We start from the raw sequence: 13937 nt of genomic DNA on the forward strand, positions 1-13937 counted from the left end.
GAGAATGTGGCAAAATACCTGAAACCAAAAGAGAAAATGCTGGAAAATCTCAGCAGGCTTTGACAAGGAGCTTTGACAAAGGGTCATCTGGACTCGAAACGTCAGCTCTTTTCTCTCCTTACAGATGCTGCCAGACCTGCTGAGATTTTCCAGCGTTTTCTCTTTTGGTGGCAAAATACTTGCTTGGTTCGCCACAAAGCCACTAGACATTTTTGTCAGGCCTACTGAAGTTGAGGTGCAGGAATGGTGAGTTCACAGATGTAGGATATCTATTTGATGTAACTATACATGACACATACAAAACTAGGAGCAGGAGTAGGCCACTCGGCCCCTCGAGCCTGCCCCGCCATTCAGTAAGATCATGGCCTTTCTGTTTCTAACTTCAACCCCACTTTCCTGCCTACCCCTGCTAAGCTTTCACCCCTTTATTAATCCAGAATCTATCCAGCTCTGCCTTAAAAATATTCAAAGACTCTGCTTCCGCTGCCTTTTGAGGAAGAGAGTCCCAGAGATTCACAACCCCCTGAGAGAAAAATATTCACCCTGGAGCGAACCCTTACTTTTAAATAGTGTCCCCTAGTTCTAGACTGTCTGACAAGAGGAAACATCCTCTCCACATCTACCTTGTCAATACCCCTCAGGCTTCAACATGGAGCCAGGCCTGTGAGAGGTACCTTAGGGCATTGCCCAATCTCAGACTGGACACTGGGGGCTGAGTTTTACTGGGCAGCTCATGATCAAGATTTTGGCCCTATCTGCAATGATGGGTGGGACATTATTGTAGTTGGTGCTTCATGAAAATGCTTCAAACCTGTTAGTCCACAAGGTTGAGCCACTGTCCAACCTCAAGAGGAGTTTGATGTAAGCTCTTGGCACAGTAATGTTCATGGTTTTATCCAACTTGAGATGCGGCCATATTTGATTTAATCCATGTTATAAATGATCTACAATCCCTACCAGGTAAAGAGAATCTATTACAGTTGGGAGAATTTGTCGACATCTGAATCACAATTGCTGTTGTCCCAGTTCTGTGACCCATAAGAAGAGGGTGATGTGGTATTGTCGCTGGGCTATTAACCAGAAACTCAGCTAATGTTCTGGGGACCCGGGTTCGAATCCTGCCATGGCAGATGGTGAAACTTGAATTAAATTTTAAAAATCTGGAATTAACTATCTTTTGATGACCATGAAACCATTGTCGATTGTTGGAAAAACCCATCTGGAGGCACATCAGCACACTGATTAGCATTGCTGTCTCACAGGTTCCCAGGTTCAGTTCTGGCCTCCCACAGTCCAAAGATGTGGGTTAGGTGGATTGGCCATACTAAATTGTCCCTTAGTGTCAGGGGGACTAGCTAGGGTAAATGCATGGGGTTACAGGAATAGGGCCTGGGTGGCATTGTGGTTGGTGCAGGGTTGAATGACCTCCTTCTGCACTGTAATCACTTCTTTGATTCTATAATGCCCTTTAGTGAAGGAAATCTGCCATCCTTACCTGGTCTGACCTAAATGTGACTCCAGAGCCACAGCAATGTGGTTGACTCTCAAATACCCTCGCATTTTGGTAGATTGAACTAGGGCAGGACTTACTCAGTTGGTAGAACGTTGGAGAGAGTTACAGAACAAAGAGATCTAGGGGTACATGTTCATAGCTCTTTGAAAGTGGAGTCACAGGTGAACAGAGTGGTGAGGAAGGCATTCAGCATGCTTGGTTTCATTGGTCGGAACATTGAATACAAGAGTTGGGATGTCTTGTTGAAGTTGTACAAGACATTGGTAAGGCCACACTTGGAATACTGTGTACAGTTCTGGTCACCCTATTATAGAAAGGATATTATTAAACTAGAAAGAGTGCAGAAAAGATTTACTAGGGTGCTACCCGGGACTTGATGGTTTGAGTTATAAGGAGAGGCTGGATAGACTGGGACTTTTTTCTCTGGAGCGTAGGAGGCTGAGGGGGTGATCTTATAGAGGTCTATAAAATAATGAGGGGCACAGATCAGCTAGATAGTCAATATCTTTTCCAAAAAGTAGGAGAGTCTAAAACTAGAGGGCATAGGTTTAAGGTGAGAGGGGAGAGATACAAAAGTGTCCAGAGGGGCAATTTTTTCACACAGAGAGTGGTGAGTGTCTGGAACAAGCTGCCAGAGGTAGTAGTAGAGGCGGGTACAATTTTGTCTTTTAAAAAACATTTGGACAGTTATATGGGTAAGATGGGTATAGAGGGATATGGGCCAAATGTAGGCAATTTGGGATTAGCTTAGGTGTTTTTTTAAAAAAAAGGACGGCATGGACAAGTTGGGCCGAAGGGCCTGTTTCCATGCTGTAAACCTCTATGACTCTACACAGTCAGAAATGGAGGGCAATTAGGGATGGACAATAAATACTGGCCCAGCCAACGACGCCCACATCCCGTAAAATGAAAAGAATCAAATTCACCTATTCCTGCAGTGACCTAGCAATCTCTGTGCGTAGCAAACTTCTCATTTATTTTGGCAGCAAATCAAGCTTCTGAAGAGCCCTGTGAAAAGAAGATCAGCTCTCTTTCCTCGACCCCACACAAGCTCAGATAGTCAGCTGGATGGAAGACCACGCTGGTAAGTGTGTGACCTCCGGAGAGACGTCTCTCTTTGCTTTTCTTCAATTACTTTGTCACTCTGCCTTATTTTACTCCTTTTCACTTGCCCCCTTTCCAACCTCTTTGGTGTCCATGGTGCTACAGGTAAGTTAGATTCAATGACGAATCATAGAACACCTTTATTACGCATTGGGTGGTAATGACCTGGAATTTACTGTCTCCGAGGGTATTGGAAGCAGAGGTGATGAATGATTTCAAAAGCAAATTGTTTAGGGCGTTGGAGGGAAAGAAACTTGCAGATTATGGGGATAGAATGGGGCTGACTGGATTGTTCCAGTCAGCGAGGACGAGATGCACCAAATGGCCTCCTTTTGGCTATAATGATGATGGCCATGACTAGGAGGCGATGGCCCAGTGATATTATCACCAGACTATTAATCCAGAAACTCAGATAATGTCCTGGGGACCCGGGTTCAAATCCCGCCACGGCAGATGGTGGAATTTGAATTTGATAAATAAATAGCTGGAATTAAGAACCTACCGACCATGAAACCATTGTCGATTGTCAGTAAAACCCATCTGGTTCACGAATATCCTTTAGGGAAGGAAATCTGCCATCCTTACCTGGTCTGGCCTACATGTGACTCCAGAGCCACAGCAATGTGGTTGACTCTCAACTGCCCTTGGGCCAACTAGGAATGGGCAATAAACGCTGGCCTGCCAGCGGCGCCCATGTCCAATGGATGAATAAAAATATAGGAGTTAGTGGTGAAGTCACTGGTATATAAACCCAAACCATGTTGGTGATTTGTAACTAGGGTTGCCACCTCTTGCTGCACAGTTCCCTGGAGGTTTCCACAAGTCACCTCCAACTGCCTCCCCCAGTCAAATAGCTATTTCTTCCCACCTCCAGTATTTTACATCGCCAATAAGCAGTGAAAATTAAAAATAATGATTTGATACCTCCTAGAATTTTCTGTCCCCCCAGATTGCTCATAAAGCAATCCATGAACCTCCTCTTAATTCCAAGACATTCCTTGATAATATTGGAGAATCCTTAACCCTATAAAAATGGTCCCTCTTTTTTAAGACAGCTACAAAGTTCAGGATAAGGTTTTGTTTTTAGTGATTTATATTAGTGACCTGCCATTTATTTTTAACAGATGACGATTATGGTAACATGGGCAGCTTAACAATGCTGGAGATTTACCTGAATGAATTTGGATGTTTGAGCATTTTCACTGGAAATAAATGAGGAAGGATGTCCTTGCCATAGAGGGAGGACAGTGAAGGTTTACCAGGCTGATCCCTGGTAAACTGATCTTTCAGTTGAAGCCAGGCAGTTGCAAAATGCCCGATTTGTTTGGGGTATAAATGGGGCGGATTTCACAGCACCAGGAGGCAAGGTTATTGTAGAGAATGACAACTCTGTGATTCCGAAGTCTCTCAGTGTGACCTGCATGACGTTAATTCAGTGGGAGAATAGTTAGCACGTTTTCTAAAGGTGACACTGACATGTTGGTTTGAATTTTTCTGTGGCAGTGAAAGTCTGTCGAGTTTGACCAGGACTCCAGAGAGTGGTCAGATCTCATCGGACATCAGATGGGAAACATCCTCCAACCCAAGCTCTCCTGAAATGGGTCCCAACAAAGACAGGTAACGTCGGCAGCGTTAATCCCCAGGAGAAACACAAGTGCGCACCTCTATAGATATTTTCCAATGACAATTTTTTTTACATTTGAAATTGTATCTTTAACAATCTGTGTGACAACAGGAAATGTGGCCAAGAGTTGCTCATGAACTTTTCCTGTTCAGCTTGCTCATGCTTATTGTAGAGTCCATTCATTCCTCAGAATGGGCGGAGACAGCACTGATATGTTGAATTTCTTTTATTGAGCAGAATTTAAAATTAACACATTACAGAGAGCGAAGAAACTGGGAGAGAGAGAGATACTGGCAAAAGCCAGTATTGTACTGGTCTTGAAAACAGACTTGATCCAAACTGACTGAAAAACATAATCAGTATACAGAATTATAAGTTTTCTATTATCTCGTATTAAAATTGTTTAGTACGAGCTGTCTCTAACTTTCATAAACAGTTTGCAGCTGTGGCTATGGAAAGCTTTGTTTTGGCTTATGATAAAGGCTGGTTTCTGCTAGCATTGTAATTTCAAAGAATTTCTCAAGCTGATCCTAGCATGCCTGCTGAGGTCAAAATGTGGCCAAGTTTACTTGAAAAGCTTAGCATTTAAATGTAATTGCATTTAAATGTAATTTGCATTGCAAATGTAAGGCAGACATATCTTAAAATGAAGTCTTTGCATTAATGAAGCAAACAGAGCTAAGCATACAGAGGATCCCTCACTTATTATATATTATATTATATGGGTGCAAAGGGCATTGAAGTGTCCAATCAGCTATGATCATATTAAATAGCAGAACAGGCTTAATGGGCAGAATGGCCTCTTCCTATGTTCCTATTATCTTTCCCAAACACCTGAACCATGGGCGTTGACCCATGTCCTTCCAATCTGTTGGTACTCCAGTGATGTGCCATGTTAATATACCGCGGCTGGAACTTTCCAGGCATTCACATCGGTGGGATTTTCCAGTCCCATCCATGGTGCACTCCCGCTGCAGGTTTCATGGCGGGAAGGGGTACATTCAATGGCTAACCCCATTGAAATTGGTGGCACCACAGTGGTTAGCACTGCTGTCTCACAGCACCAGGGACCCGGGTTCAATTCTGGCCTTGAGTGACTGTCTGTGTGGAGTTTACTCGTTCTCCCCGTGTCTGCGTGGGTTTCCTCCGGGTGCTCCGGTTTCCTCCCACAGTCCAAAGATGTGCAGGTTAGGTGGATTGGCCATGGTAAATAGCCCCTTAGTGTCCCAAGATGTGTAGGTTAGGGGGATTAGGGTGAGGGGTGGGTCTGGATAAGGTGCTCTGTCAGAGAGTGGATGCAGACCCAATGGGCCAAATGGCCTCCTCCTGCATTGTAGGCATTCTATGATTCCATAACCAGAAGATCCCGCCGCCAGCCAATGGCGGGCCACCTCCTGCCTCCACGAAACACACGGCGGATTGCATTGTAAATCCCCATCTTTCTCTGAGGCTCGATCTGTCCCATCATCTAAGGGGAGATGATAGCCGAGTGGTATTATCGCTAGACTGGTAACCAGAAACTCAGTTAACGATCCGGGGATCCGGTTCTAATCCCGCCACGGCAGGTGGTGAAATTCTAATTCAATAAAAAACATCTGGAATTAAGAATCTACTGATGACCATGAAACCATTGGCGATTGTCGGAAAAAACCCATCTGTTTCACAAGTGTCCTTCAGAGAAGGAAACTTCCATCCTTACCTGGTCTGGCTTACATGTGACTCCAGAGCCACAGCAATGTGGGTGACTCTCAACTGCCCTCGAGCAACTAGGGGATGGGCAATAAATGCTGGCCAGTTAGCGATGCCCATGTCCCACGAATGAATAATGAAAAAAATCATTCACTCGCCCTCAAATCCTATTTGGACTCACGGTTAGTGGTGCTCTTGTACCGCGTGACAAAGTCACAATCGCAGCTTCTCATGTTGTCCCTCATTTTGGGCGGCGTGGTGGCACAGTGGTTAGTGCTGCTGCCTCGCAGTGCCAGGATCTGGGTTCAGTTCCCGGCTTGGGTCACTGTCTGTGTGGAGTTTGCACATTCTCCCCGTGTCTGCGGGAGCTGCGGTTTCCTCCCACAGTCCGAAATAGGTGCTGGTTAGGTGCATTGGCCACGCTAAATTCTCCCTCCGTGTTACCCGAACAGGTGGCATGGAGTGTGGCGCCTAGGGGATTTTCACAGTAACTTCATTGCAGTGTTAATGTAACTTGTGACGCTCATAAATAAACTCAAAAAGTAACTTATTCTTCAGCAGAGCCTTCAGCAAACTCAAGGAGAATGGCAGAGGCAATATCTCCCGTTCCTCATCGAGCACAAGCAGTTTCAGCAGCACGGCCGGCGAGAATGAAGTGTTGGAGGAGTACGAGGGCGGAACAGTGAGTATACGCGGGATCGGCCTTGGGGAGAGCTGGCGGAACAGGCACACAGTCGGATGAGTGAGGTTAACCTGACTGACGCAGACTGTCAGTGTAAGAAAGCCTTAGCGTCATCGCATATAGAATAGAAGCAAAATATTGCGGGGGTGCTGGAGTTCCGAAATAAGAGCCAGAAATGCTGGCAGCATCTGTGGAGAGAGAAACAGAGTCAGCGTTCCGAGTCCAATACGCCTCTTCTTCGCAGAAACCCTGTTTCGCTCTCCTCAAACTCTGCGTGACCACCTGGAACCATACAGGTAGGCCCCAGATTCTAAGCCTGCCTTGTGTTGAGTTTGCTGATCTTAAGTAAGGCAGTAGTCCGGTGCACTTGGCCTCAGCACTTCTGCCACAGAGATAGTAAAATATAACAGAGTTCCTCACTCTGGATCTCTACCCAGTGACGCTGACATTTAAAAGGCATTTAGACAGATACATGGATAGGAGAGGTTTAGAAGGATATGGTTAATGCAGGCAAATGGAGTTAGCTTAGATGGACTTCTTGGTCGGCATGGACCAGTTTGGGCCAAAGGGCCTGTCTCCGTGCTGTAGATTCTATGATTCTATCTTGCCCTAATTGAAAATCCGTGTGTGTTGGAGTAATGGGGACGGTATCAAACTCAGAGGCCGATGTACCTTTACCAGATTCCCTTTATTTACTAACTCAGTTCTACTCCTTGAGTGCTTCAGGTACACAGTCAGAATCAGGAGTGCCAGTGGACCTCACACTCCCATACTTATATATAGTAAGAAGTCTCATAACACCAGGTTGAAGTCCAACAGATTTATTTGGAATCACGAGCTTTCGGAGCGCTGCTCCTTCATCAGGTAAGCAAGCAGCACTCCGAAAGCTCGTGATTCCAAATAAACTTGTTGGACTTTAACCTGGCTTTGTGAGACTTCTTACTATGACCACCTCAGTCCAATGCCGGCATCCCCACATCATACTTATATATAGGTGAGGTTCCCTGATTGGACAGGCAATCATTACCTCAGTCAGGGAGCTCATACTCCAAGAGTGGGCATGGGCCTTGTGGAAGTCAATATGCCACCCTCCACATAAATACAATCAAATAGCATCTAACATCCACTGCCATGAAGATTGGCCTCTTAAGGGAGGTTCTGGATTGGGGGAAGAGGGCCGTCGTCACCCATGTAACCCACGGTGTCCCTTTCAGAAAGAAAGACAAGGAAAACAAAATAGGCCCAAATTTTCCCCACAGTGGCAAAGGAATAACTTCCACTGCCCAACCCACATCTTACTGCCCGCAGACTGAGGGAATACTGTGTACAGTTTTGGTCACCCTATTATAGAAAGGATATTATTAAACTAGAAAGAATGCAGAAAAGATTTACTGGGATGCTACTAGGACTTGATGGTTTGGGTTATAAAGAGAGGCTGGATTGACTGGGACTTTATTCTCTGGAGAGTAGGCGGCTTAGGGGTGATCTTATAGAAGTCTATAAAATAATGAGAGGCATAGATCAGCTGGATAGTCAACATCCTTTCCCAAAGGTAGGGGAATCTAAAACTAGAGGGTATAGTTTAAGGTGAGAGGGGAGAGATACAAAAGGGTCCAGAGGGGCACTTTTTTCACACAGAGGGTGGTGAGTGTCTGGAACGAGCTGCCAGAGGTAGTAGTAGAGGCGGGTACAATTTTGTCTTTTAAAAAGCATTGAGACAGTTACATGGGTAAGATGGGTATAGAGGGATATGGGCCAAATGTGGGCAACTGGGACTAGCTTAGTGGTTAAAAAAAGGGGGCGGCATGGACAAGTGAGACTAAAGGGCCTGTTTCCATGCTGTAAACCACTGTGACCCTATGAGACTCACCACGCCTTGGCAGGAGAGATTTCCATTAATGCAGGGCCGGCGGCGTTGTCTACAGGGGATATGTGACTCTGTAAACAGGGCAAACAATAGCAAGGCCCTTCAACCAATCAGAGTGATGTATCCTCACTGAGGGCTGGATTTTCCAGGCCCCGAGGTGGAGGGGAGTGGAAGCAGAGTTGGGATCTGGGGTTTTCAGGGAAAGATGGGGGGGGGGGCATGTAGCCACATTGTTATTATTACAATAATATTCAAGCCATTGTGTAAAAGCATGGTAACAGAGGGGACTAATTACTGATCAGTTGCCTAATGGTGAATGCTCTTTCTATCCTTACAGCCATCTCCTTTCAGACCAGATGTTTCTGCCTACAGCAATGAAAACCAAAGCGGCTCAAGTCAAACCAGCTTGTGCAAGAGCCCCACAGGTTTGTACATCTGTACTCATACATTCTCACCACTTTATTCCCCATTCAGAAACCTCACCCACTTGCCCCAGCAGTTGTACAGACAATTGAGGGAAGAGCAAATGAGGATGATTTTATTCTGTAGGTGTTGTTATGATCTGGAAGATTGGTGGAAGCAGATTCAGTAATAGCTAACAAAAGGGGGAACCGCATACAAAAGTGCGGCACGGTGGCACAGTGGTTAGCACTGCTGCCTCACAGCGCCAGGGACCCAGGTTCGATTTCCGGCTTGGGTTACTGTCTCTGTGGAGTCTGCATGTTCTCCCCGTGTCTGCATGGGTTTCCTCCGAGTGCTCCGGTTTCCTCCCACAGTTCGAAAGACGTGCTGGTTGGGTGCATTGGCCATGCTAAATTCTCCCTCAGTGTACCCGAACAGTGTGGCGACTAGGGAATTTTCACAGTAACTTCATTGCAATGTTAATGCAAGCTTACTTGTGACACTAATAAATAAACTTTAAACTTAATTGAAGGGGACAAACATTTGCAGGGCTATGTGGAAAGGACAGGGATCACAGGAGTATTTGGAAAGCTGTTTGAAAGAGCCAACATGGAGGTGAGAGGCTGAATGGCCTCCTTGTATGATTCTGTGGAATAGCCGATGCCTCGCTGGTCTTTTAAGCCGGCGGATTGTCAGAGATGAAAGATTGAACGGGGGAAAGAGTTTCTTGTGCTGTGTGGGGGTGTTGACAGTGAAAGGATTAGAGGAGGAGGCAGTGGTACATGAACTCCTGACCTTGAGAAAGGTGAAGACAAGAGGAGGTTCAAGAGAATATTGTCCTTTGTGTCAACAAGAGGGAGCCTGTAGATTCCTGGGGCTGTTTCCTTGGTCATGGCTCGGCCAAGCAGAGTCGACTTTTCAACCACAGAATCACTGAACTGTTATGGTGCAGAAGGAGGCCATTTGGCCCATCGTCGCTGCACTGGCTCTCTGAATGGGCATAATGATTTAGTGCCATTCCCCTGCCTTTTCCCCATACTTCATTGGGTAAACTTTTGGGTAGAATTTGGGTAGAATTTTCCCGTCCTGTCCGCCACGGGAATTGTAGCAGGCGGGACAGGGCCGTGCAAAGGTCCGCTGACCTCGGGCGGGATTTTCCGGTTTTGGGGCGAGCGCGGCTGGAAAATCCTGCCCATTATTTCTATTCAAATAATCATCCTATGCCCTCTTGAATGCCTCATTGAACCTGCCTCCTCCACACTTCCAGTCAGAGCATTCCAGACCCCAACCACTCGCTGAGTGAAAAAGTGTTTTCTCACATCACAGTTGCTGCTTTTACAAATCACTTTAAATCTGTGCCCCTTTCCTCCTGTTGTGTAAATTCTTGTGATCGTTTGAAATTTGGCATTCTTGCATTTGTTCTGATGAGTGCGAGATGAAAAGCTTCAGCATCATGGGCCGAAGGGCCTGTTCCTGTGCTGTACTTTTCTTTGTTCTTTGGTTATGTTGCTGGAATCCAAAGGCTTGGAATAACAATCGAGAGAAACTGGCTTCAAATCCCACCGTGGCTTTTGATGATTTGAATCCAATTTTCTTTTGGAAGTCAAAGCTGATGTGAGTAAAAGTGAGCATTTCACTAATGCTCTTCGGAAAGAAAATCTGTTGTACTTACCTACCCTGGCCAATCTGTTACTCCAGTCGCTCACCAGTGTGGCTAATTCTTTGGTGTGGTCCAGTGGGCCACTCAGAAGAACCCTCCGCCCCGTTTCCATGGTAACGAAGTGTTAAATGCCTCATGCTGATAATGAATAAGAGACACATTTTCCCAAGGCAAGAATGTCAGAGTGTCCGACTGTCAGATTGTGGTGATCTCAGTTCCATAGAATCCCTACAGCGCAGAAGGAGGCCACTCGGCCCATCGAGTCTGCACCGACACAGCATCTTACCCAGGCCCTCCCCCACCTCTTCCACACAACACCATGCACTTACCCCGCTAATGCCCCGAACATTCACATCTTGGGACATTAAGGGACCATTCAGCATGGCCAATGCACCTAATCTGCACCTCTTTGGATTGTGGGAGGAAACCCACGCAGACACGGGGGAGAACATGCAAACTGCACACAGACAGTGACCCAAGGCCGGAACTGAACCCGGATCCCTGGCGCTGTGAGGCAGTGGTGCTGACCACTGTGCCACCCTGATTATTTTTAATTATTATTTAACGAAAGCTTGGACTCTGAAAACAAAACCTGAAATTAGGAAAAAGCCGATGTGAATCAGCGTACACAAGAGATGGACAATCTGATTGCTTGCTTCATGTAGTCTCCCCAGGCAACACAATGGTGCAGTGTCTGGAGGAGTGTGTGTGAAGCCATGGGACCCAGTCAGTTATTCATCACACGCTTAACCCTGAAAACCGTTCAGCAGTTGTGATCTAAAAAGGCTGGAGGTGAACAAATGGCCAAAACCCTCCTAGCGCCCCCACCCATACACCCAATGTCTGGAGATTAAACAGGAGCAACAGCCAATTGGGCAGAGCCCTGAATCTTAAAGTGTAGCCAGCTGCGGGATAATACCATAAGACCATAAGATATAGGAGCAGAATTAGGCCATTCAGCCCATCGAGTCTGCTCCGCCATTCAATCATGGCTGATATGTTTCTCGACCCCATTCCCCCATCTTTTCCCCATAACCTTTGATCCCCTTATTGGTCAAGAACCTAGCTATCTCTGTCTTAAATACACTCAATGACCTGGCCTCCACAGCCTTCTGTGGCAATGAGTTCCACAGATTCACCACCCTCTGGCTGAAGAAATTCCTCCTCATCACAGTTCTAAAGGGTCATCCCTTTAATCTGAGGCTGTGCTCTCGGATCCTAGTCACTCCGACTAATGGTAACATTTTCTCCATGTCCACTTTAGCCAGGCCTTTCAGTACTCTACTGGCACATGACACTCTATTGCTTGTCTGAATAACAAAAGTCAATGCGCTTCAGAAGCTTAATTCATGTGAAACATGGAGAGAATGTGATGTGGTGCAGGGATCCCTGGTATACACTCAGGTTCCTGCAGCCAGAAGGGAGCTAACCAACACATCATGATTTATATTGACTTCTCTCCTGGAGGGGGCATCGAGTTTTGGCCCCTTCACTTGCGTCTCTCTTGATTTTGATTTGATTTATTATTGTCACATAGAACATAGAACAGTACTGCACAGAACAGGCCCTTTGGCCCTCGATGTTGTGCCGAGCTTTGTCCGAAACCAAGATCAAGCTATCCCACTCCCTATCATCCTGGAGTGCTCCATGTGCCCATCCAATAACCGCTTGAATGTTCCTAAAGTGTCCGACTCCACTATCACAGCAGGCAGTCCATTCCACAAACCAACCACTCTCTGAGTAAAGAACCTACCTCGGACATCCCTCCTATATCTCCCACCATGAACCTTATAGTTATGCCCCCTAGTAACAGCTACATTCACCCAGGAAATAGTCTCTGAACGTCCACTCTATCTATCTCCCTTATCATCTTATAAACCTCTATTAAGTCGCCTCTCATCCTCCTCCACTCTAAAGAGAAAAGCCCTAGCTCCCTCAACCTTTCCTCATAAGACCTACCCTCCAAACCAGGCAGCATCCTGATAAATCTCCTTTGCACTCTCTCCAAGGCTTCCACATCCTTCTTATAGTGAGGTGACCAGAACTGCACACAATATTCCAAATGTGGTCTCACCAAGGTCCTGTACAGTTGCAGCATAACAAATACAGTGAAAAGTATTGTTTCTTGCGCGCTATACAGACAAAACATATCGATAATAGAGAAGGAAAGAAGAGGGTGCAGAATGTAGTGTTACAGTCATAGCTAGGGTGTAGAGAAAGATCAACTTAATGCAAGGTAGGTCCATTCAAAAGTCTGACGGCAGCAGGGAAGAAGCTGTTCTTGAGTCGGTTGGTACGTGACCTCAGACTTTTGTATCTTTTCCCTGACGGAAGAAGGTGGAAGAGAAAATGTCCGGGGTGAGTGGGGTCCTTAATTATGCTGGCTGCTTTGCTGAGGCAGCGGGAATATCTGTCAAAAGAATGTAAAGCGTTGACTAACCTCAGCTTTTTTTTCCAATTGAGACACCAACTTCTACCATAGAAAGCATTCTTTCCAGATGTATCACAGCTTGGTATAGCTCCTGCTCTGCCTAAGACCGCAAGAAATTCCAAAGGGTCATGAATGTAGCCTTCTCCATCATGCAAACCAGCCTCCCATCCATTGATAACTTACTTTATAAAGGGGACCGTCCATTCAGAAATGGCCATGCTGGCTGTCCCAGGCTATTTGGAACCCCAGGCCCTTGTTAAGACGATCAAAGACTGATGCCTGCCAAAATTCAGAGGGAATGATGAGGAGACCAGTAGACAGCACAGGAATTTTGAGTAATAGGAGGCCACAGACAGATACTTGAATGGATGGTCCCCTTTATAAAGTAAGTTGTCAATGGATGGGAGGTTGGTTTGAGTGATGGACTGGGCTTCGTTCACGTCCCTTTGTAATTCCTTGTGGTCTTGGGCACAGCAGGAGCCATACCAAGCTATGATACAACCAGAAAGAATGCTTTCTATGGTGCATCTGTCAAGGTTGGTGCCTCAATTGAAAAGAAAGCTGAGGTTAGTCAAAGTTCAATAGTCTCTGTCATGAGTTGCCATCACGGAGCACTGCATTGTGTATTTATACTTTTTGAGTATTTATTACTTTCTTCCGCAGACACTGCAAAGTGTAAAACCTCTCCAAGAGCAACTTTGAAATTCAGATTTGAGAAACTCCATCACAGCTCAAACCCGGTAAGTATGCTTGGCACTCGGACCAGCCCTTGCTTTGTACTGCTTCATTACATTTGATTAACTCCTCAATTTGTTCGTATACCCTTTGCCAGGATTGCAATAATTCAGCAGCAATATTTCCCCCCCAACCCCCCTCACCCTCCCCCCCCCCCCCAACCCCTCCCCTCACCCCCTTCCCCATGGTTGGGTCCTTCAAAACCTTTAAACCTTTTAGGACTGAGGTGA

At 46.0% G+C, this 13937-nt stretch overlaps 2 protein-coding genes across 23 annotated transcripts in view; one reads left to right on the top strand and one right to left on the bottom strand.

The window, feature by feature from the left end:
* exo5 (exonuclease 5) overlaps positions 1–13937 on the bottom strand; it is a 449516-nt gene that overhangs the window by 361956 nt on the left and 73623 nt on the right. The gene's annotated exons all lie outside the window — the stretch shown is intronic.
* LOC144501264 (rap1 GTPase-activating protein 2-like) overlaps positions 1–13937 on the top strand; it is a 361906-nt gene that overhangs the window by 312114 nt on the left and 35855 nt on the right. For 18 of the 22 annotated variants that reach the window (XM_078224781.1, XM_078224785.1, XM_078224801.1 and 15 more), the window contains 5 exons: positions 2500–2597; positions 4121–4234; positions 6489–6612; positions 8817–8904; positions 13636–13712. In XM_078224781.1, the coding sequence (XP_078080907.1) occupies positions 2500–2597; positions 4121–4234; positions 6489–6612; positions 8817–8904; positions 13636–13712 (501 nt within the window). The remainder of the gene's footprint in view (positions 1–2499; positions 2598–4120; positions 4235–6488; positions 6613–8816; positions 8905–13635; positions 13713–13937) is intronic. The other 4 variants (XM_078224802.1, XM_078224803.1, XM_078224798.1 and 1 more) reach the window with 1 other exon arrangement.

This window comes from Mustelus asterias, chromosome 12 (assembly GCF_964213995.1).
Source record: "Mustelus asterias chromosome 12, sMusAst1.hap1.1, whole genome shotgun sequence".
Classification (NCBI taxonomy): domain Eukaryota; kingdom Metazoa; phylum Chordata; class Chondrichthyes; order Carcharhiniformes; family Triakidae; genus Mustelus; species Mustelus asterias.